Source organism: Phoenix dactylifera, chromosome 3, assembly GCF_009389715.1.
Source record: "Phoenix dactylifera cultivar Barhee BC4 chromosome 3, palm_55x_up_171113_PBpolish2nd_filt_p, whole genome shotgun sequence".
NCBI classification, from domain to species: Eukaryota; Viridiplantae; Streptophyta; class Magnoliopsida; order Arecales; family Arecaceae; genus Phoenix; species Phoenix dactylifera.
The window spans coordinates 16665946-16690015 of record NC_052394.1 but is presented as its reverse complement, the minus strand read 5'-3'; the positions used below and the strand labels follow the sequence as shown (position 1 = coordinate 16690015).

General features: G+C 43.2%; 1 protein-coding gene across 4 annotated transcripts in view; it reads right to left on the bottom strand.

Moving 5' to 3' along the window:
• LOC103712253 (protein ZINC INDUCED FACILITATOR-LIKE 1-like) overlaps nucleotides 1-24070 on the bottom strand; it is a 44086-nt gene that overhangs the window by 6610 nt on the left and 13406 nt on the right. For 2 of the 4 annotated variants that reach the window (XM_017844071.3, XM_017844070.3), the window contains exons 2-16: nucleotides 22585-22625; nucleotides 21082-21142; nucleotides 20838-20940; nucleotides 20613-20715; nucleotides 20470-20523; nucleotides 20318-20380; nucleotides 18295-18344; nucleotides 18135-18210; nucleotides 16951-17157; nucleotides 16374-16461; nucleotides 14246-14331; nucleotides 14021-14128; nucleotides 10988-11032; nucleotides 10715-10803; nucleotides 9066-9109 (exon numbers count right to left, since the gene is read on the bottom strand). In XM_017844071.3, the coding sequence (XP_017699560.3) occupies nucleotides 9066-9109; nucleotides 10715-10803; nucleotides 10988-11032; nucleotides 14021-14128; nucleotides 14246-14331; nucleotides 16374-16461; nucleotides 16951-17157; nucleotides 18135-18210; nucleotides 18295-18344; nucleotides 20318-20380; nucleotides 20470-20523; nucleotides 20613-20715; nucleotides 20838-20940; nucleotides 21082-21142; nucleotides 22585-22625 (1218 nt within the window). The remainder of the gene's footprint in view (nucleotides 1-9065; nucleotides 9110-10714; nucleotides 10804-10987; nucleotides 11033-14020; nucleotides 14129-14245; nucleotides 14332-16373; nucleotides 16462-16950; nucleotides 17158-18134; nucleotides 18211-18294; nucleotides 18345-20317; nucleotides 20381-20469; nucleotides 20524-20612; nucleotides 20716-20837; nucleotides 20941-21081; nucleotides 21143-22584; nucleotides 22626-24070) is intronic. The other 2 variants (XM_039124777.1, XM_039124778.1) reach the window with 1 other exon arrangement.

Sequence of the window (24070 nt, the reverse complement as noted above, 5' to 3'; positions counted from 1 at the left end):
TTGCTGGTGGTCCAAACCGAGAACGATTGGCACAGCGGTGTGAACGGGATTCCGTCTGAGCTGCCTTGGTTGATGTTGATTGTGCTCCACCTTCCACCGGAAAACCTGCAAGCAAGCCTCGCACCACCACTGGGGTAGTGGGGGCCCTCCGACGATCAAGTCAGAGGAGATTGGAGGAGAAGGAGAGATAATTACAGGTAGTAGGAGCATGCTCTGGAAGTTCTTGCTTACCTCCCCCCTTCTCCCCCCCGCAGCATATATACCAGGCTGGGGGGTCCTTCGGGGGGGTTGGTCATCGTGTGGCACGATGGAGTTGCCACTGACATGGCCGTTACAGGGCGTCGTGGGGCAGCGCTGGGTACGGCCGTGACAGGGTGTAGTGGAGCTCCGCCTTGTACGGCTGTTACAGGAGATCGTGGAGCAGCGCCGGATACGACCGTTGCAGGGACAGAGGGTCGTGGCGTGCTTCAGGGGAACAGCCTGTCGTTGTCGAGAGGTTGCCGACTCGGGATCGGATTGCTGGATCAAGGGGCAGCCGACTCGGGGTCGGGCTGCGAAGCCGAAGATATCCGACTCGGGGTCGGATTGCTGGATCAAGGGGCAGCCGACTCGGGGTCGGGCTGCGAAGCCGGAGATATCCGACTCGGGGTCGGATTGCTGGATCAAGGGGCAGCCGACTCGGGGTCGGGCTGCGAAGCCGAAGATATCCGACTCGGGGTCGGGTTACTGGATCAAGGGGCCGCTGTAGTCTTCTTGGGCGCGCGTGTCGGTCACGTGGGGCATGGTGGCTGAGTTCCCCCGTAACAGTAGCCCCCCACTTCCGAGCCTGGAACCAGGAGGGGAACGGGTGAAGGAAGTGATGCTTCGAGATTGCCGCCATCCCTCGGAGAGGCGCGCGCGCTTCGAGCTCCCCGTCTTCTTTATGGCGTATGGCGGTTGTTGCTGACCTGGCAGTCTGAGGATTTCGGCGGACATCCTTCCTTAATGGCGTCGATTCGCCTTTGGGGCGCGAGCGACCCTTCGGCAGCCAGGCGTCCTCTGGCGTTACCGGGGCGTCACCCACCTTTCCGCCTATTTAACCGGGGGTCCTCCTCCGTCCGCCTTTCTCTTTACAGACATCTTCGAGTTTCTCCTTTGCGCTGCCGTCATCGCCGTCGGACTGTTCGCTTGCTCCTCCTTCGACGCTCTCGGAGCTGTTCTTCCTTCTCTTCCGGTGAGTTGCTCCATTCTTTAATTTAGGGCTCTCCATACTCTCCTTTTGTATTAGCGTACTCCAGTCGTTCCGGTCTTTTCCCCCTTTTCGACCCTGTCCTGACCGTAGATTCACTGGCCATTAGGGATGGGCGAAGTGAGAGCAGACCGCATTAAGTCGGAGTTGGCCGCCGAAGACCTAGATAGGTTCGTGGCTCGATACCACCTTCCCGAGGCCTGCAATGTTACACTCCCGGGGCCTGAGGAGAGGATGTCCCATCCTCCTCCAGGGAAGGTTGCCATCAATGAGGGCATTCTTCAGGCCGGGTTCCGCTTTCCCCCCTCGGACTTAGTCGTTCAGGTGCTTCGGGGTTTAAGAGTGGCGCCGACGCAGCTGGTGCCGAACTCATGGCGCGCCCTGACAGCCTTTCAGGTTCTCTGCCGCATGCACGAGGTTCCCGCCACCCTGAATGTCTTTTGGGAATGCTACGGCCTGAGTGGCCACCCCCAGGATAAAGGGTGGTGGTGCTTTGCGGCGCGGCGAGGGTGCGGCCTCGTCAAGGAGGCTCCCACCTCCATTCACGGCTGGAAGGAGCGCTTCTTTTTCGTTGACGCAGATCCCTCTTGGGGAATCAGGGCAACCTGGGAGACGCCGATGAAGTCCCCGATTGGCCAATCGAGGTTGTCGAGGGAGGAATCCGACGGCGTCGCCGTCTTGAAGGAGTTGGTTGCCGAGGGTCGGCTCCCCCCGGTGTGTCGCCTTATTTCCGAGGATACCTTGGTGAACGTCGGTCTGAGCTCGGTCCCCACTGACCGTGAGCCCGCCACCATTTCTTTTTTAGCTCTTTTCTCCTCTTTCGTTTCGTTCTTTCCTTCAGTTTCTCAACCTCCGACCACCTCGTCCTTTTTGCAGAGATCGACGACGTCATGCGGTCGGACAAGGCAACGGCTGTTGGTAGGACGTCCCTACTGGAAGCAGTCCGGAGGAAGAAACGAGCTCCTCCGAGCGGGGCTCCACCGGCGAAGAAGTCCCGCCGGCAGGCGACTCCGACGCCGACAGACGGGTCCGGACCCACCGATCAGGGGGACGCCGCGGGCGCGGACCGGGAGTTGACGTTGTATCAGCCCTCCGATGCCGAGACTACCGTTTCTCCGGAGGCATCACCCGGGCGCGCCCAAGATGGACGGGTCGGACGTGATCAGTCCCCAGCCCAGCCTTCGACTCGGTCGGCTCCGGATGATACGAGGAGGGACGCGCCGAGGCCCCGGCCGAGCAGGACCCTGTCAATTTCAGGGGCGACCCCCGCCCCGAGCGTGGTCAGCATGACTCTTCCCCAGGCGATGGGTAAGGGTAAGGCTGCGGAACCACCGTCCGACTCCGGGGAGAAGTCGGGGTCGGCCTTCACTTTCGCCGGCGCCCGAAACCTCATCGAGACGGTACTGCTGGAGAAGGACCGCAGGCAGGTCCGGGAGATGAGGGTCCCTGACGTTGGGGCTGCCAGCTGCGTCTGTCTCATGTCGGTGAGTGTTCTTTCGGTCGCTTTCATCATTTATAGGCTCTGTTGATCCCCGCCTGACGCCCTCGGTTTTCCTATCTCTTAGCTCGCCCAGTACATGATCCGCCTGGAGGAGTGCTACGAGGAACAGGCGAGGCTTCTGGCGAGGGCCGAGAGCCAACTGAAGGCAACAGAAGAGGGAGGTCAGGCTGCGGCGGGGAGGACGACCAGGGACCTCGAGACGAGGCTCCAGGTAGCCGAAGAGCGGGCACTCGGCTTCGCCACCCTCGAGAAGCAACTGTTGGAGGCTCGGGAGCAACTCAAGGTTGCCTCAGGTCTCGAGGGCGAGATCAAGAAGGCGGAGGAGCGGGCCGAGAAGCAGTCCCGGAAGGCTGCCGACTACCAGGAGAGGTGGGAGAAGGCCCAGCGGTCAGCCGACAACGCCCGCAACCGGACCCGATCTCTTGAAGCCAAGCTGGGCGAATTGGAGTCGGCTTTGGAGAAGTCCCGCGCGAGCGACCAGGAGCTTCATTCGCGCCTGGAGGAGGCTGAGGCTGCTCGCATCGCTGCCGAGGCGAAGCACAAGGAGGCCCAGGCTGATCTGTTGAGGGTCTCCTCCGAGGCGGATGACCGGATTGTGGCGAAGGTCTTGGAGGCAAAAGCTCAGATTATGGAGCGAGCAGAAGCGACGCTGGCCGAGAAGAGTGCGGAGATCGGACGTCAGGCGGTACAGGCTTATCGTCAGTCCGCCGAGTTCACCCGTGATATGTCGGAGGCGGTACAGGCCTATCGTCAGTCCGACGAGTTCGTCCGTGATATGTCGGACGCGGGGTCCGACTCCTTTGTCTTAGGCTTCGAGGAAGGCCTGGCAAGGGTGTCGGCTAAGTACCCCAAAATTGACCTGAGTGGGATCTCCCTTCTCGACTCCCCTCCGGCGCCATTGCCTGCTGCTTCTCCAACCGTCTCCCTACCCCCTACGGACGTGCCCGACGTTCTCGACCCGGGGGTTCCTCCAAGCTGACCTTCTGTATTTTGTTCTTTTCTTTGTGTGTTGGCGTTTTGTCAAGTTGTATGGGTCTCAGCCCTGAAACAATGAAAGTTAATGCAAATAGAGTTTCCTCATTTCACTTTCGTCCTTCTTTTTAACTCTTGGTAGCATCTCGCTGACTCCCGACTCTTGAAATTCTTCCGGCGCTAGGCCAGGCATCCGAGGGTTAGGCCTCAGGAAATTCTTCCGGCGCTAAGCCAGGCATCCGAGGGTTAGGCCTCAGGAAATTCTTCCGGCGCTAAGCCAGGCATCCGAGGGTTAGGCCCCAGGAAATTCTTCCGGCGCTAAGCCAGGCATCCGAGGGTTAGGCCTCAGGAAATTCTTCCGGCGCTAAGCCAGGCATCCGAGGGTTAGGCCTCAGGAAATTCTTCCGGCGCTAAGCCAGGCATCCGAGGGTTAGGCCTTCAGGAAATTCCGCTCGTTGGTCGGCCGAGGCTGGCGCAAGCCGAGGCGACCGGTCGTGGCTTCAGGCTAGTCTGCTCCCGGGATGATCATTGGGTTAGCCTGGCATCCAAGGGCCGAGCCTCGGGAAATTCCGCTCGTTGGTCGGCCAAGGCTGGCGCAAGCCGAGGCGACCGGTCGGGGCTTCAGGCTAGTCTGCTCCCGGGATGATCATCGGGTTAGCCTGGCATCCAAGGGCCGAGCCTCGGGAAATTCCGCTCGTTGGTCGGCCAAGGCTGGCGCAAGCCGAGGCGACCGGTCGGGGCTTCAGGCTAGTCTGCTCCCGGGATGATCATCGGGTTAACCTGGCATCCAAGGGCCGAGCCTCGGGAAATTCCGCTCGTTGGTCGGCCAAGGCTGGCGCAAGCCGAGGCGACCGGTCGGGGCTTCAGGCTAGTCTGCTCCCGGGATGATCATCGGGTTAGCCTGGCATCCAAGGGCCGAGCCTCGGGAAATTCCGCTCGTTGGTCGGCCAAGGCTGGCGCAAGCCGAGGCGACCGGTCGGGGCTTCAGGCTAGTCTGCTCCCGGGATGATCATCGGGTTAGCCTGGCATCCAAGGGCCGAGCCTCGGGAAATTCCGCTCGTTGGTCGGCCAAGGCTGGCGCAAGCCGAGGCGACCGGTCGGGGCTTCAGGCTAGTCTGCTCCCGGGATGATCATCGGGTTAACCTGGCATCCAAGGGCCGAGCCTCGGGAAATTCCGCTCGTTGGTCGGCCAAGGCTGGCGCAAGCCGAGGCGACCGGTCGGGGCTTCAGGCTAGTCTGCTCCCGGGATGATCATCGGGTTAGCCTCCAAGCCGGCGAACCACGCCCTTGCCGGGCCACGGAGGGTCGCCGGGAAAGCCTTGCAGAGGAGAGGACCTGATGCTCCGTGGAGGAGCATAAGGGTCCTGAAACTCTCGACGTGATCCCGCGGGTCCGCCGCCCCGTCATAGGGCTCGATCGCCGGCATTTTAAACCCCGGCGGATTCGGGGTCCGCAGGATCCTCGAGGCAAGCGCCGGTTGGGAGGAGATCTCCAAGTCGGCGAAGGGATCTTTAGAGTGGCCCTTCAGGACCTGGAGTTGTCGGTGGAGATCGTCCACCCGCCGGTCCAGGGAGCGCGACCGATGGGTGGGAGACAAGGAGCACCGAGAGGGGGACCGACTGGAGCGCGGGTTCCTTGAGGACTAGGGGGTCTGGGAACGCGCCCGGGCCCGCCTCTCATACCCCGCGCAGCTTCGATGGGACGGTCCCGGCAGAATGGACCGTGCTCGTGAATCTTCCTCGCGCCGGCGCTCCTCCCCATGGGAGAGGAAGGAGCGCGGGTTAAGGAGGACAGGTGAGCGCTCAGGGAGCAGCGGCTCCTGGGCCCGCTGCGGCGCCTGAGACATCACACCCTGCAGGTTCTGCACCGCCTCCGCGAGGGTGCGGACCTGCTGGGCTAACTGGTCGAACTGAGCGGCTTCGACCATCTGAATCGGGGGTGGAACGGTGGAGTGTTGCTGAGAATGTGTTGGAGACGCAGCGGCCTCCCGGCCGGAGGCGCGAGAGGCCCCGCGACCGGAGGCATTGGAAGCTCCACGACCACCTCGCCGTGCCATTACGATCGCTCTAAGATTCGGGCCCTTCCTCTAGCGCCAACTGTTGCTGGTGGTCCAAACCGAGAACGATTGGCACAGCGGTGTGAACGGGATTCCGTCTGAGCTGCCTTGGTTGATGTTGATTGTGCTCCACCTTCCACCGGGAAACCTGCAAGCAAGCCTCGCACCACCACTGGGGTAGTGGGGGCCCTCCGACGATCAAGTCAGAGGAGATTGGAGGAGAAGGAGAGATAATTACAGGTAGTAGGAGAATGCTCTGGAAGTTCTTGCTTACCTCCCCCCTTCTCCCCCCCGCAGCATATATACCAGGCTGGGGGGTCCTTCGGGGGGGTTGGTCATCGTGTGGCACGATGGAGTTGCCACTGACATGGCCGTTACAGGGCGTCGTGGGGCAGCGCTGGGTACGGCCGTGACAGGGTGTAGTGGAGCTCCGTCTTGTACGGCTGTTACAGGAGATCGTGGAGCAGCGCCGGATACGACCGTTGCAGGGACAGAGGGTCGTGGCGTGCTTCAGGGGAACAGCCTGTCGTTGTCGAGAGGTTGCCGACTCGGGATCGGATTGCTGGATCAAGGGGCAGCCGACTCGGGGTCGGGCTGCGAAGCCGGAGATATCCGACTCGGGGTCGGATTGCTGGATCAAGGGGCAGCCGACTCGGGGTCGGGCTGCGAAGCCGGAGATATCCGACTCGGGGTCGGATTGCTGGATCAAGGGGCAGCCGACTCGGGGTCGGGCTGCGAAGCCGAAGATATCCGACTCGGGGTCGGGTTACTGGATCAAGGGGCCGCTGTAGTCTTCTTGGGCGCGCGTGTCGGTCACGTGGGGCATGGTGGCTGAGTTCCCCCGTAACAGTTACAGTCATAGATCCTGTTGTGGATATGAGTTTGACCATGGATGGAATGGGAACCAGATTTTTATACATATGAGTTATATGCCTGAGATAATGTATTGATATATATTGTCCAGGTTCATTATGTGACGGATTATGTGATTGCTGCTCTGACAGGTAGTGTGTTGTATGTATTGAGATATTCCTGACAGGTCAATATAGGAAAAGTGATCATTTTGTGCATGCATCATGCCAAATTTTTCAAGATTTATTGATGATTGATAGGTAGTAGGGTTCTACGCGGTGGCTGGTGGCCTTATGCCTACCCGCACCCTAGGACCGTCGCGGCGGCCCGCCGGGAACGGGGCGGGGGTCGTGACAGAAAGAACCCTAAAAACATAGCAAAAATAGGATCAACTGAAAATTCTCTAGTTAGAAAGAGTAGATTGGTAGTTGGAGGTTGGGTTTCTCACAAAAAAGAATACCATTGATTTGACCATCTACATATGAGGTGGAGTAATAACCAAACATGGCTCTATACTTGATTTTAGAGAGATTGAACAGATCTAGGTTGAACTCACATACTGTTAATTTTCATATGAAATGGACATTAGTTCTTCTAACCTTTATATGGTCAAAGATTAATTTAGAGCAATAAAGGAGATGGGTTTGATGATACCAATAGAGGTTCAACAAAATCAGGAAGTGATTGAGTTAATCTGGTTAACTTGCTGATTTAATGAGATTTAGAATATCTGATAAGTTCCAAATAATTGAAAAAGTATGGTGATATGGAAGCACAGAAACTATTTCCAAACTTCCTTTATGACTATGAGCCACGCAGTATGAAATTACAGGAGAGATAACCAGTCTAGATCTTTGCCACTAAAAGGTCAAAGCGGAGGTTGTTTTCTTACAAAAGCACTTGTTGTGAAACTTTCAAGCAAAGAGATTCTAAATAGTCTTCATCAACATGGAGAAAGTATACGAGCATGATAAGATGTGATTTGATGGGGTTAAGGAATTAGACTATAAAAATGTACACTGAAACTGTTAAGGACATACATGATGGAGCAAGGGAAGCATCAAATATAGTTGAGGCAAGAGAACTGAAATTCCAATTACGATGAGTGAAATTAATGGTCGGCATTTTGTTGATATCTTTTTACACTTGTCCTAACTAAACTTGCTCAGAAATAAAAGCGGGCATATTGAAGATACTGTTTAATGCTAAATTGGAATAGTCGGGGAAAGACTTGGAGGATCAGGCCTAATAGATCAATAGTTAGAAAACGAGGATATCAGGAGTTCAATTCTAGAGGATAAGAATGAAAATGAGGGCCAACATAAAATCTGCAGCCTGGAGATAGCATAGTACAATGGATTTTACTTACTGAGTTATTTAACAAAAAAAGAATAAATATACAAAAGCATATTAATAAATTTAGACAAGGAGACGTGTTTTTGAGGTGTGTTTATATTTTAGATACACATGGCTACACATATATAAGTGAATGGGTTTTCTGTACCTTTTTTTTGTTTTTATTCCTTTTTTTTGAGTTCATCGTGATAAATCGAGCTTTTGGAAAGCAATTTTCAAGATTGGACAGTTTTGGTTAGTTTTGGCAGTAGTCCAATGTACACAGGTAGCCTAGATCTTGAACCTTAATTATATTACACGAAATCCCCTGAATTATAGAATATGGTTATGTAAAAGGAAATAATAATTTAATTACAATTTTTTATGATAACTTTCAGTGGCTCGAAACATTTAAAATTCACACAAGCGAGAAAGATATTGCATGTCTTCGAACCACAAACTAGGAAGAAATTATTGTATATCAAAGAAATAATTTCTTGAAATCAATATGGATAGGAAGTATATCAGATTTCACGTAAAAATCAAAATGCATTTTATGCAGATAATATATGTTACTTTAACATATATGGTTTATAAGAATCTCAACAAATAATATATTACAGTTCAAAATATTCTAATCTATTATATTTGGAATATGCTCTACTTCTTCTAAAGTTATTTATTTAGTAAATTTTGTGAGCCACTGAAAAGAATTTATATTGTAAAATGATGACTAACAAGTTTTACTAGTGTTTCTTCCCATTTCTTGAACTGTTGATGATTTCGTTATTTTTATATATATTTACCATTACTTCTTTAGTGGTATCATCAACATAAGTATCGAAATTGCCAAAATGTTTATTTTGAACTCATGCCGACATCGAGACCAAATTTTTAAACCTTGTGGTTAAAACCAATCTACTTAGAGAGAAAATTAAAGCTGAAGCTTCACATAAGAATACCATAAGATCCTGGCTCCGGATTAACATCAATAAATAAAGATGCTGTAGTCATTGGGTCATCCTAATAGATATAATATAATTTAACTCTCTTCTTAATACAACTGAAATTGCTATCAAAAGAAAACTACCCTGCAAGCTTCTTAGTTAAGATTAAATTACCTGGGAGGAAAGAAGCATATTGGCGCTTTTGGGCCCATGAAAATCTGCAAATACAGATAATTAATCAGAAAAAGGTAATCTCTCTCTCTCTCTCTCTCTGTGTGTGTGTGTGTGTGTGTGTGTGTTTCTCTCTGTCTCTCTCAGACACCAACATGCACAGGCACACTAGAAATGGAAAAAGAACTAAAGAGCAATATTTTAAATTATATTTATTTGGCTTCAAGATGCGGAACTAATATCATAGACAAACTAAGTCATAGGCTTCAAACCATTTTTTGGCTGCCAGAATAACGGTAAGAGCACCATATATTACAATTGAATCACCAAGGTCAAATACACAGGAAATAACAAGATGAGATTTTAACCCAGAATCTCGTACCATGTGGAGGAGGGGTGCAGCCACCAGGCTTGCTGAAACCACTATTATTCATACATCCAGATCGACGGAGGAAGCATCACTTTTCTAGTATATTATTTGAAATCATTTAAATCTTTTTTTACAATTTAAGTATGACAAAATTAGATAGCATCCACTACTGAAGTGCGGATCATGATTATATCCAAAAGGTAGCGAGAGCAGATATCTTAGCTTTTTTGTTGAACCCAGAATAGCACATCCTAGCTATCGCCAGATGATCCAGATCCATCAGATATAATGCAAAACTGCGCCCCACCCCCCACCCCACCCTGACCCACCCACCAAAACCCCAACACAAAAAAAGGGGAGAAAGAAAACTCCCAAACCAGTTACAGATCACTCTTCAATAATAATGGCTGCATCAAAGTGATGTCGTAATATCAAATTACCAGTAGATTAGGGACTAGGGGTGGCAAAATATGATCCAATCCGCCAACCCGACCCATGTTCGACCCGCCATAAACAGGTTTGGGTTTGGCCTAAACAGGTTCGGATCGTAAACAGGTCGACCCGTTTAACCTGTTTATTAATTGGATCGGATACGGATTTTAGATGTCTGACCCGTTTAAACCGTTTAACCCGTTTAACTGTTGGGCAGGTTAAACAGGTCTAAACGGGTTGAACGGGTTGAACGGGTTGAACAGGTTAAACAGGTCTAAACAGGTTAAACGGGTCTAAACAGGTCTAAACGGGTTGGATTGGGCAGGTTAAACAGGTTGGGTTGGGCAGGTTAAATGGGTCTAACCAGGTTAAACGGGTCAGGTTGGGCAAACAGGTTAAACAGGTCGGATCGGGTTGAGTAAACAGGTTACATGTTTATTAAACAGGTTAAACGGGTCGGGTCGGGTTACCTGTTTAATAAACAGGTCAGGTTCAGGTTGTAATTTCTGACCTATTTAATAAACAGGTCGGGTTCAGGTTTATAATTTTCTGATCCGACCTACATGTGACCCGACCCATTTATGACCCGACCCGACCCGATTGCCACCTCTATTAGGGACCAAGTAGAATGTTGATAATATTTCTTTTTATATGAAGTTCAGAAAAACAATTGTAGATTTGCAAGGCTCAAAAGCACCAGGATATAAAAATGGGATGAATAGTTAAGCCATGCCTCATCAACAGTTTGCACCTGTATATCAGTGGTATTTTCTAGTACAATTAAGGAACACAGAAGGTTTTTGGAATTCGACATCAGGAAGTGTTTTCACACCATCGACCGACCACTTACAGGATGCCTCCACCTGCTGGAGCAGCTGCCTTGAATAGGGACATTCCAGTCATAGCAATACCATTTGCAGCTCCTCTTTGGTGTTGAGGCTGTAAATATATTGGTATAAAGGTGACATACCCAGTGTTAGTGAATATTTATTAAGAAATTAATCTTAATAATAGAAGTTAATCAGTTATAGTGGTTTGCTCATTTGGGTTTTTCCAAAATTAAGAGGAAAAAAGATAAAATAAATAATGCTGCTGAAGTGCATCAAAATTAATAGAAAATTACCACAGCATTGTTTTGCAAAATGAACAACCCAGTGATGATAGTTACCTGATCACATTAAAAAAAGAAATGCATATCAGAGACATTAATCCAACTTATATTATGGGACTGTTGTGCGATTAGATATCCATAACAAAGCAATTTGTAAGGAGTAACAGAGTTGTGAAACAAACGTATGCATGCAGCCAATAAAGATTCAAGGAAAAGTTACATGCATTCGATGCTGATAGCAAATGCACTTCAAAAGGTAAAATGATATTGAGTTTAAAACTGCATTGTCATCAAGGTTAAATTTTGAATATTTGGCCTAGGACATATAGGATCAGTCATATTATATTCCACCTGTACAAATAAACAAAAGTCATATTATATTCAGATCATACCAAACAAAAGCGGTTAGGAATCGGGATAGTTCAACCAAACAAAATGATCCGGCACATTAACATAAAATCCTTTACCCCCTGACCCTCCTCCAACAGACCATTTTTAACTTCAACTTCGATCTCTCTTTTACTCTCTCCCTCCTCTTCTTCGAACCCTAGCCAACGCAATCATCCTTGATCAATGCCGATGCTGAAGCTAACACCACCGCCCTCGATCGACGCTAATGCTGATGCCATCTTCCTCAATCGACGTGGTTACTCTCGATCGATGGTGACACTGACGTTGATGCCAATGCCCTCAATTGATGCCAATGTCATCCCTCATCGGGCATTCGAACTGGTATGTTGCTCTCTCCCTCCCTCCTCCCCCCTTCTCCTCCCTCTCATGCCTCTCCCTCTCCCTCTTTCTCCCCTTTGTCTTCTCTCTCTTCCCCCTCTTCTTTAAAGCCTAGCTAACATCGTTGCCCTTGAGTGATGCCGATGCTGATACCATCATCCTCTATCAATGCTAATGTTGATGCCATCCTCCTGATTAATGATGACGCCAATGTCATCACCATTGACGCCGACACTGTCACCCTCAATCGATGTTGACACCATTGTCCTTGATTGACGCCAACACCAACACTGTCGCAATTGATTGATGCAAGCATCGATGCTGTCATCCTCAGTGGATGCACATGTCGATGCCATCACCCTCAATCAACATCGACACTAATGTCGTCCCCATCCAAGCATTCAAACCGGTACATCTCTCTCTCCCTATCCCTCTCCCTCTCCCTCTTTCTCCACTTCGTCTTCTCTCTCTCCCCCTGGTTCACCTACTTCTAGGGTAAGGGATAGGTTTCTTCCTCTCTCCCCTCCTCTTTTTCCAATCTTTCATCTTCGATACGCCTCGGCTCAATACAACATACTACACCGAACCAGTAGCAAGGTAGTACAACCTCCGGTACTAGTTTGGCGAACCCTGTTCTCTCTCATTATTGCCTATCCTCCTATCTCTTTCTTGGATGAAAAGCATCATACACGATCCCAAACCATACATCTTTAGAATAATAATGCATACTCCAGATTGCATGCCATTTGTATCTCATGTCTTATAAGAAGCTAAAATTATCAGGAGTCCATGGATCAACTTAAGAGTATCATAGCCATCAGATAAAAGTATGGCCTGGTGCATGAGGCTCTGACCATTGCGGAGTCTGGGGAGGGTCAAATGTATGCAACCTTACCCTCGCATGTGAGGAGGTTGTCTACATATTTCAAACCCATGACCTCCAGATCATGATGGAGCAACTTTACCATTGCGCCAACTAAGGCTCGATCTCTAACTCAGAACAACACAGCTTACACAAATCATCCCTATCCAATCTTCTCCATCTAGACTTAAACAAATCAATTTAACCTTCCATCTTTAGCATAGCAAGTCTCAGCTTTGTGAACTAAAATTCACCAGCTGCCTTTCACCTATGCCTAATGAATCATACACCATCTATGATCTATCACAAACCCAATTTAGGCACCCTCTCCTATAGCAAACCTTGGTTGATCACTTCACATTCATGTATGTTAACTTGCCTATAGCAAACCTTGGTTAATTGCTTCACACTCATGTATGTCATGAAAGGCCCTCAAAAATAAATCTTATACCATCCATTCCCTCATCTTGACTTAGAAATACCACCTTCTAATACATTGAAAAGCCTCAATTCTAAGAACCTCTTTTCACTAGTGTTTTGTCCTACTGAGTGTATGAGAAAATCATTTACAAGTACACAGCCCTGCCAAGGTTGGAATATGACAACATAAACAAGTTAAATTGCATTAAATGATTCACTTACTTCATTTGTTCTTCTGTGTTTTCCACTTAACAATGTACATAATCTTGGATTAATTAATTGATTTTTTAATAAAAGCCTGTACATTCCAAAGGATAGGAGCCTAACAAAAGTATCTTGTTTTAAAGACTGATATAATTTGTCTTCCAGTACTGAAAGAGGAACAAAAAGAAAATGCAGAAATAGAAACCATCGGAAAGAGTAAAATATACATAAAAAGAATAACAGAGACTAAACAAGAGGCATTGAGTTTTATAAGGTTTTGAGGGGAAAATCTGAAAATTGTAAGGTCTTAGATGTTAAATAGGAAGCAAAAGCTATAGGCAGGTAGGCCTGCAACTGAAATCCAAATAAAAAACTTCCAGGTTCTTTTATATCAAGTACAAGAATTTTCATTTTCAGCAGGAGAGAGCTAGATAATGATAAGTAACTTCAAAATTTGAAAATGGCTCTCTGGTGACTTCTCTATCTCTTCTTGAGGCAAACCTCCGAAGAATTTCAGTTTCATTAACCAGATCTTTTGTCAAATTTCTCCTTTTCATTTGCTTTAACAGGCAAGCTTAACTTGTTCTTTCTTCAATCAAGCTTAATTTGTTCTTTCTTTGATAAGCATCATTCATTCTTCTCTATTATCATATTTGCCACTAAGCATGCGAGACAATTTTCTATTATCAACATCTTATTTGTCCATTAGAAGTTACCATCCATGTAATATATTTTTAGAAGAGAACATGCTCAATTCAAAAAATATTTATAATCAATTCGTATCAACCATCCACATGTTTTCTGTATATTGCAATCCCAGATGTACTTACACAAAGAATGTTCTTCAGCAATGATGCACAATTCGTTATCAGTGAAAGTCTAAGTCCTGACAGTTGTGTCATAAAGGGAAAAGCAGCAAGCAAAGGTATAGATAAGACCTGCAAAGCAAAAACATGAAATATTATGGAAAGGGCCCAAAAATCAAATGTAAAATTAATGAATGTAAAGAGATAATACTGTATGCTTAATGTAATGAGATAACATTGAATGCTTACTGATGCGACTCTGGCCGATATGATGGGTCCAAGAAATTTCACGAGTGAAGGATATAGAAATAGTTGATATACTAGGAGACTGAAACCTAAAAGTCAATAAATAGTCAATGCAGATGCTCCACAAATATAAAAATTGGTATTATATGGAATATAACCTGTGAGTAATATCACTACAGTGAATTTAAAATAAATTAATCAAAATAGGTATATAGCATGCCATAACACAAGATGCCATCAATATAAAGCTCCAAAGAATTAATATCAGATAGTTATCACAGTAAGACCATTGCTTACATGCTACAAGAGATTTAGCTAGTACTTCTAACAAAAGAGAACCACACAAACCATTAATAAGCAAATCTTAGTATTTGACTCTCAAAAACTATTTTGTAATCATATATTTAAGAAGCCATCTTTAATGTGGTTGTTGTTCTTTAGCATAGACAAAAGCCCAAGTCTCTTCAAAGATGGAGAAAAAAGTTTGGTGAGCAGATTGCAAATGAAAGTGTTTTAAGGAACCAAGTTAATCTATTTTGGAGCATTTCACAATTGCGATGTCTGGTTTTCATGTGCAGTCCCTACATTGGTATTTTGTATAGCATGAATAATGCAGACATGAGAAATACTACATTAAGATATCATATTAATGAATTATTTGCATTTTTCAAAAACTAATAATCTGTCATATCTTATTTAAAATCCACCATTTACGTACATAACCAGAAAATTGGGATTGGGGACTAAGTTAGCAAGGCAATAGACCCACCAAACTCTCATATCAAAATCACTAAGCTGGAACCTAATAAAAGTGAGAGACATCTTTCAAAAAAGACAATTTAACAGATCTCACAAAATGAAAAATTACTAGCAGCCATTAGGTATTAGAAGAAGTGCATTACATAGGATGGCATAGAGAACGGCCTTTAATGAAATCTTAATTGAAAATAATTGGAAATTTTAAGTAGTTTGAAGAGTTATGTGACTACTTTTCATATACCTATGTCCAGTTAGGAAGAAACAATCTTGCAGAAAGGAAATAGAACTCATTAACAAGTATGACTGTATAGCTTCTTGTTTTTTGGTACAAAAGATGGAAAACCAATTAACCCATTCATTCTTCCAGGAAGGCATGTTGCTATCAGTTTCATAAATATGGCATGGACTCCTGCAAGACCCTTGCATTGAGGAAGAAGATTGTTGTTGGAATATGATAATAGTTTGAGCTACTTGGTATTGTATATTTTTACAAAAGAACATGAAGAATACTTTTCTTCATAATGAATTATTTAAGGAGACTTATGAAGCCCCCAGCCAACCCTCCATAGTCATCTCATAAGATTCATTGTTTCAATCATGTTACTTATGGGATTGAACATTCTCTAGGCCTAGTTTTGGGCTGTTTGCAGGCTGCCCCATGTTAATGTTGGATTCATTAACATTTCCAAGATTCTTCTCTCTTGACTCAATACCACTCGTGGCATGAGAAGTTCTCTTTTCTTTCAAAATGACCATGACTGTAACTAAAGATGATAATGCCACCATCATCAATCTGATAAGTAATCTCTATTATCAGATGATTCAGATCCCTTCTAATTGTTTCCTAGATTTGAGGTGAACACCTATGCAGAAGGGTACTTATGTCATAGTGCTGTTATGATCAGATGTACACAATTGCATAATATGCATATTAGCAATACTCCATTGGAGCTTATTAGTGGCATGTGTCCTACTGAAAATAGCTAGCTGTTGACCACTTTCTTCTTTACTTTCTCTCTGTGTGGCATTTTGCACATCATTTGAACATTGACCTCTTCTTTCCAGTGTGCCTCACTTTGTCTATTATTTGACTTCTCCATGCATTATCCACTAAGACTTCTCTGTACTGCTCATCTGCCTCTTCATTGGAGCTCCAAGTCTACACCTGAGCCTATTACTTGAGTATCCTGCAATTTGGTGATTTACTACTAGCTTCAGTGTTTTCCTCGTCAAATTGAAGTGAGAATTATGACAATGTTTGTCAGATGCAACAGTAAAGTCGACTTATTCATTAAGAACCAATAGGGAACACCAAAACACCAAGAACATACTTTCAAATTATAAGTCAAATGAAAGCACCATCATATACTACCTGAGATTGCAAGCACCTCACCAACATCCTGACTTGAAAAGCTCAATCCACCATAACTTTTATCACTTACGGCCCATAGAGAGAATATCTGACATTGAAGTAGCAACAAGAGATTTCAATCTTATGATAAATGTAAAGCAAAGGAACGAGTAGATCATCAACAAAAAAAAAACAATTTACAGGACCTGTCAAAACAAGAAAATCTATATCTCAACAAATTTTTGTAATGCTGGAGTAATGACAGAAAAATTGTATTATTTCCTAAACTAGAATGAAATTTAACTTGAAGATAATCATAATCACACCCTTGAGCTCTGCAATAAACATTTCAAATTTTAAATTCAGTTTACTACATATCTCAGATGCCAACACTTCTTGAAGTTCATACAGGCATGCAATGTTAAAAACATAGCCATTTATTTCATGAGAGAATATTTTCTTCCCAAATAATATATGCATGTGTTGCACTCGCATGCACAGTACATATGGAAGAAGCTTTGGAGTAATACATAATAATAATAATATTTTATTTAAAGATTTATAAAGCAATCAGATACATTGAAGCAAGAAATATTACCTCAGTGTAGGCCATATCGTGAAGGGAGAAAACACAATAAACAATGATCGATGACATCAAAGGCCAATTCTTGAATAGGTTTTCTGTAGTAGCTCTTTCTTCACTTTCATTGGCATTCTCTTTTAGATCAGATCCATGTGATGGAGCCTCAAGAGTCTCAATTGTTCCATCTTGCATTTTGTTTACATTATGCATATGCAATGTTTCCTATAAAATTATATAGATGTAAGAACAAATTACACTGCTGAGTAAATTTGTATATTTGTGCTCTGCATCAGAGTAGCCACTCATGAATGAAAATGAAACTAGCAAGAGAATAAATGAATTAGAGACAATATATTTGTTGAATCAAGTAAAAGCAAAATCCAGTTTATGATAACGAAAAAGTTGTTGGAAAGAACACATTGGAGAACACCTCTCCAAAGCCAATAATATAACATATGAAGTATGCCCTCCCAAGTATCATGTGACAATATTTTAACCAGAGAAAGTTCGGGTAAATACGAGAGATTAAACCTTGTCAATGCATGCAAATCATGAGTTTTTGGTGCTACGTGATTCAGAAGCAATCAAGTGATCATAAGCATTACACAGAAAAAATCATCAGGGTGGCTGCTGGAAACCCATAAGATGCTAATTCACTTCCCTTTGAACTAAAGTAATCGCATAGAGAATTCAAAATCAGCAGTTTTCGATGGATTTATGTTGTTTTAACATTGTTTAACCTACAGAAGGCCATAACCTTCCCCTCGACTCCAAATGAACTTTCTGAATATTCAAGGAAGGAATGAAAAAATAGGATTTTTCTATTAAAGAACATTCATATGCCTATGTGTTAGAAAAGGATCTTCCTCATGCATGGAAATGCATGATGGGTCCATTCATCTTCAGCATCATCATCCTTGTATGACAATTTTGTATTACTAATGATACAACAGACACTTTTAGAAACTTAATTTCATATGTTTTGAAAGAGTTAGATAACAGGTGGGAAGAGAAAACAGAGTTAAATCGATTCATTTTGGTTATTCTAGCAAATTTTTGAAAAAATTGAGATTAAATGGACTAAAAAAGATAAGGGAAACAAATGAAGAAGGACCCACATGTAACAATGAAATAATGTTATTATCATTTTGCTCTAGCATACAAGATGGGGAATATTAAACATGGATTCTACAACTTACAGGAAGCCATATGCATAGAATTAACACACCGACTGCAAAGAGCGATATGCAAAAGCAGGGCAAGAAGTATGGGAACCTACAAAAGATGGCAATAATAAAATTAAATATGAGCAGAGGTCATAAATAAGCAAACGCAACTTAGTAGTAGAAGCATCCATACCTCCCAAAAAAGGAATCCTGGGAGAATATATCAGGATATTTTTCTGCAGGCTGATACAAAATGCATCCAAAGACACAAGAATAAGAATTTAATATAATGAAAAATTCTGAAAAAAGGGACAATCACAAGGTTAATTTCCTAATAAGTTTGGACTTGCGTAACAGTTAGGTTACACCAGCATATAAAATATAATGCTTTTTTACAACTTATAAGAAATCATAATATGAAGTTATTAACAATGGAAAAGGATGGAGTGTGCTAAGAATGTTTGATACAGGCTGAGAAAAACATTACGGCCAAATGCTTTTGAAATAAACAATTCTTCGTACACCTAATGTTTTTCAATGACTACTGTGCAAAGCTGTAGAAATATTAACCGGTATATGACAATATCCTAACCAATTTGTTGCTCTAGAAAGCCAATCATCTCTATAGTCAATGTCCACATTAGCACTGTGGCTTGAATACCCCTTAGACGACTAGATGTTTGATGATGTTGTTTTGACACAATGAGTGAATTCTCCCAAAAGAAATTGTTCTTCGTTTTAATTTCAATTTCACTCTCTAGTCATTAGTCAATCTTCATCTCAAATTTTGCTACTTTCTTCTCTGAAAGATCATCACTCTTGCTGTCAGAGGTACTTCTGTCATTTCAACTTCCATTAAAAATATGACTTTCTTTTATCTGATTGGTACTAGTGTCCATGAAGATCCTGACCCCAATAACTAAAGAGGAAACTCAGATATTAATATTTACAAGAAATAGCAGTAATGCTTTATACTCCCAGTTGTCAGCAATTAATGACAGGTTCAGTCGGGTTCAGTCGATTAAATTATGCATGGTCCACTGTGAGAAGTTGAATATCATCAAGATCCACTCATTAGACCCCTCAATGATATTACACCAATTTTATGCAATATATTTAATTAATAAACAGCAGCAAGCATGTCCGAGAGAGAGAGAGAGAGTAACATATACAAGGGAGGGCACCCTCCACACAAATTATACACCATCCTCCTTTTCTCTCTCATGCAAATATTTTGGAAACATGTCACCTAAAAAGATAGCTTGAGAGAACTAATTCCTTTGATGTCAAAATCCAAATGGTTAAAACAAGTAAAACTTGATCAAAGCAGATCTCCTAATATTTGCTAACTGGTTAAAGTTTCTATTCTAAGATTCAGGTTTCCAATTAGTTTAGTGATTGCAACATAAGCATATCCTTTTCTTCTGTTAGCATCGTACAGGAGCTCAAAACATTTGAGGCTTCAAAAGCCTAACATCACCATCTAGAAAATCCCTATACAACCATCATTCTTAGGTTGAAGGGAAAGAATGATGGCATGATGCTTCATGCGCACCCCCGCTCCTAAAAATGTCATAAAAAAACCCATGTAGAAATCATTTTGGTCAGTTTACTGATGCCTACTGAGACCACATTCCTGACCTTTTCTTTCATAAATGTTTTATCTCCTAGAATTACTTTGTTTCAGCTGATTCTGAACCATTAATAGGATGATGGACCACCATCTCCAATTGAGAAACCTGGAAATTGTATGACCCTTTGCAACTCATTCTCTAATCCATTTGTGTTCGGTATGCATATGTCTATGTGTTTCTATTTATGTGTATATGCATTAATTTATATGTGTTTATGTGTGTGTAGATATATTTGGTATTTTATTTTCCTCCTTGCATGTGCTGTCATATAAATTACTTTTGAACACCCTAATTCACTGATGCAGCCCTAATTTTTTTGGTAGATTTTCTTCACAATATAGAATCAATCCTGGAGATTTTTTTTCGCCTTGCATTTTTTCTCTTGTTTGGCATCGTTTACTCCAAATTTACATGCATAAAGTATTAACATAAGAATTAACACATATAGCTATTAAATAAAAAATGTGAATGTGTTGTACTAGACAGACATTGGCACAGCTGCAAACAGCTTGGCACTCAAGGATGCGCAAATGCTCAGTTTCATTTCCAACAATGTGCTTAAAAAGAATAATTCATGGGTACCTGCGCAAAGAAGCCTCCAATTGCTGGGCCAATTATCAAACCTATACCCCACGCTGTGCTGACCTGAAAGGAGACAGCCAGAATACCTGAATTATGCATTCGTGAGAGATACAAAATATATTTGATTAAACAACATATACAGAATTTGTTACAATTGATAATCCAAGAGCTTGATGCTCTGCTCGACAAACTTCTATAGAATAAGCCTGTGCAAAATTCAAGTCATAAAAGTTACAATTAGCTCAGTACAGTTAACAATTTGAGAGGGATAACCAATCAGCCATTTTAATCATACCTTTATTGGACCAAGTAAACCATTGAAAGATCCAAGGACTAATCTTGTAGTAATTGCCATCCAGTAAGTTGTACTTAGCCCAAAAAGAGTGTTGAATATGACCCTGTAATGGCAACAACACCAGAGTGACAAGATAGGAATCGAAACAGAAAAAAGCTAAACAATATTTCCTTAGCATTTTCATGTTAACAACGTTGATCAGACAGGAAAGCAAGTGTTACTGACACAGCACATATGCCAATCACAATAACAGGTTTTCTCCCATATCTATCAGCCACCAGTCCGCAAAATGCAGAAGTCAAAGCTCTCCCGAACATAAATGAAGCTCCTTCAAGAGGGGGAACATATGTCAGTCACATCCAGTTAACATGTGCAACAAGGTACTAACTGTAACAATACCACCTAAATGTTTGATTCGCAGCACATCAGATATTTTTACATGCAGTGCAAATGTGCAACAGATACTCACCTACAAAACCTGCATAGAATCCAATATCTTCTTCCCTTTTGGCAATATGCAAGTCTCTTATCTATGGAAAAGAAAAAAGGAAAGGAATCATGAGTGATGTTCATTTTATTCAAAGTTCAAGGGCTTCAAGCACATATATGGCTAATCAAATCAAGGTATCTGCAAATATATAATCTAGGATAATCTACCATCTGCAATATATTGAAACTTCAATGACCTCCTAGAACATCACCAGCCTGCCACTGCCATGATACTAACACCTTTCCCATAATCTCATCAATCCACCATCATCCTGACATCCTTCTGCCCCTACCACTACCAGGCCACCATCATGGCCGGTACATTGGAACAATGTTGGTTATGTCAATAGCGCAATGAATACAGCAATAGCAGGTCATAGTTTATGGATTGGGCTTGTGGAGCATGATAGAGGGATGGTGTAAGTGATGGCCATGATCCAACTGGTGGCAACAGCACTAATGACAACAGAGGATGGAGGGTAATGAGGGGTCCGATCATATTTGGTTCCAATAAAACAAAAGCATACAAGGTTCTAGTCAAAATTAATGGTAAACATATGCATCAATGTGATTGGTGCGATTAATAAATCGTATAATGAGGGTGCCAATTGGTAAAGTCACCAAGTGTGAAGAGGAGAAGAAGAAGAAGAAGAAGAAGAAGAAGCAGAAGATGATGATGATGATGTATCATGCAAAAAAATATCTAATAAAAGCAATGACCAGAAAATATAGTGGAGTCACATCTGGGTTATGTGATGCGGAAAAATATCGAATAAAATTGTGTTGGGACCTAAAATGTTGTGTTGAGACCTACAATGTTGGGGACTTCCAACAAAGAGTTGTTGGAGCTTAACATTCCCACCGAAGAGGAGCTTCACAAACATAAGAATGTCAGGGTGGACATGTGGGAGAACTAGGAGTGAGAAACAAGAATACCAAAAAAGCATAAGAATTTCATTAATTCGGAAAATAGTATTCGTGAATCAATTGAGATGGTATGGGCATTTGCAATGAAGATTCAAGGAGGCCCTAATAAAAAGAGGTGCTTGAATCTATATGAAAGGTCCAATTAGAGGAGGGGAAGATCAAAACCAAGAAAACGAAATTCAAAATAAAGGATTTAGAAAAAGATGCAGTAACCACATTAGTGGTCTCCTTAAAAGAAATGGCTGGGGAACAGGGATCAAGAAGGTTGGCCCCAAATAGGTGATGATGGCTTGATGGCCATGGATATGACTATTCTTTTAGAAAGAGTTAGCATCTAGTGTCAACTAACACAATTACCAGCAATCCCTACCCCCATTGGTTAGACTTCCACCTTTGGTTTTAGTAGCTATCTTTATAAAAAGAGAAGGAACAAAGGCTCAACAAGACAAGCAACTCCAATCATGAATAAACAAGATAATTTCTTTGAAGATAGTAGAACTTAAATGATTCTATGCTTCCAAATAAAAAATAAATAACAACAATTTAGCATACATACCATGAAATATAAGAATGGAAACAATATCGATATGGGTAAAGCTGAAAAGGCCAGACACAAAAAAGAAGTGTTAGAAAAACATGTAAGATAAAAAATGAGAGGACAAAATATGTGGGCAAATCATTAGAAAGCAACAAATCGTATCGGATATTGAAATAGAACATGTATAAACTATAAAGCATGGGGCAAGTGTCTCAAGTAGGCCAAGATTCAACATACCCGATTTGATTTGGAGATGTCTCATTCTTAAAATTTGAGAATTTGCGTTAAGTCCTAATTCCAGAGATAATTCTCAAACTAGGTCTAGCAAAAACCAGACCCAACTCAACTAAGAAAAAAAGTATACATTAACAATTATAGGTAAATAGTGGCTGGCCCATGATACTACTCAAAACAGAATGAGGGCTGAACAAAACAAACTTAGGCTTAGGTCCAAATTCTATACATAAACTTGAATCATTTCAAGTATGGCTCATGTTGATTCTCGACCTGAACAACCTTGTTGCATTTCATAAATAGGATACAAATGTACAACATTGCTTCCAGAGAGAAGTAAATGCAACATTAAGGGAAAAAATTCTAAACAACTCATAAAAGTACCTTGAAACATCAAATTCAAATAAAACTATCAAAAGTTTCATCCCCTGCCCTTCGGGCACAGGAAGGCAAGAAAATTCAGTTTAAGAGACCACAGTTGTGTGGAGCAGCTGCAACACTATGTTCCTTACCTAAGCTGGTAGGAATCATCTCTGCTTATCTCAATACAAAATGACCACTCTATAATTAATGTCAATTTTCTTGCCATTATTCACTAAGCATACTCTTTTAGAACCATATTCTCCATGACATAGTAGAAGTACAAATCCATAAACATAACCATGGCATCATGCTTGACTTTATAATCCAAATTTGTCAATCTTTGCTATAGTAGGCAACACCAGTGTTAACACCTTCACATCAATAGGACTTATTTAAGAGTTTTAGTCTATTTTTTCTATAGTTAGTTGTCAACCAAATGTAAATATTTGAATTCAATAGTGGGACTGAATTTTTTAAGCCCCCCTAGTTTCCTCAAATACAATTGAGGTGTTCATTGGTCCTCTCCTTTTTGCAGACCCACCCTTCCATTTTGACATAAGGGAGTTTAGGTGTGCAAAATGATTAACAAATCTTGTTCTTGTTTGATGTCAATTTCACTCAAGCATTGCTTGCTATACTTATTGAAGATAGTGTCTTAGTTTTATGCAACTCCTTTCTCCCAATTGCTATCAATTTTTTTGTAGGTTTCCCATCACCCGTTTTTGTACAAAATTAACTTCACTCCATTGTCAATACTCCAATTTATACAGCAAAAGCATTCATACTCTTGCCATGATATAAAAAGCCTAAGTGGCAAGCAATGCTACACAAATTAAAGTGTGCACTGAAACAATCTCAACTCTAAGAAAAATATCGACATCTGTCTCCTCATTCTTCAGTATAAAAA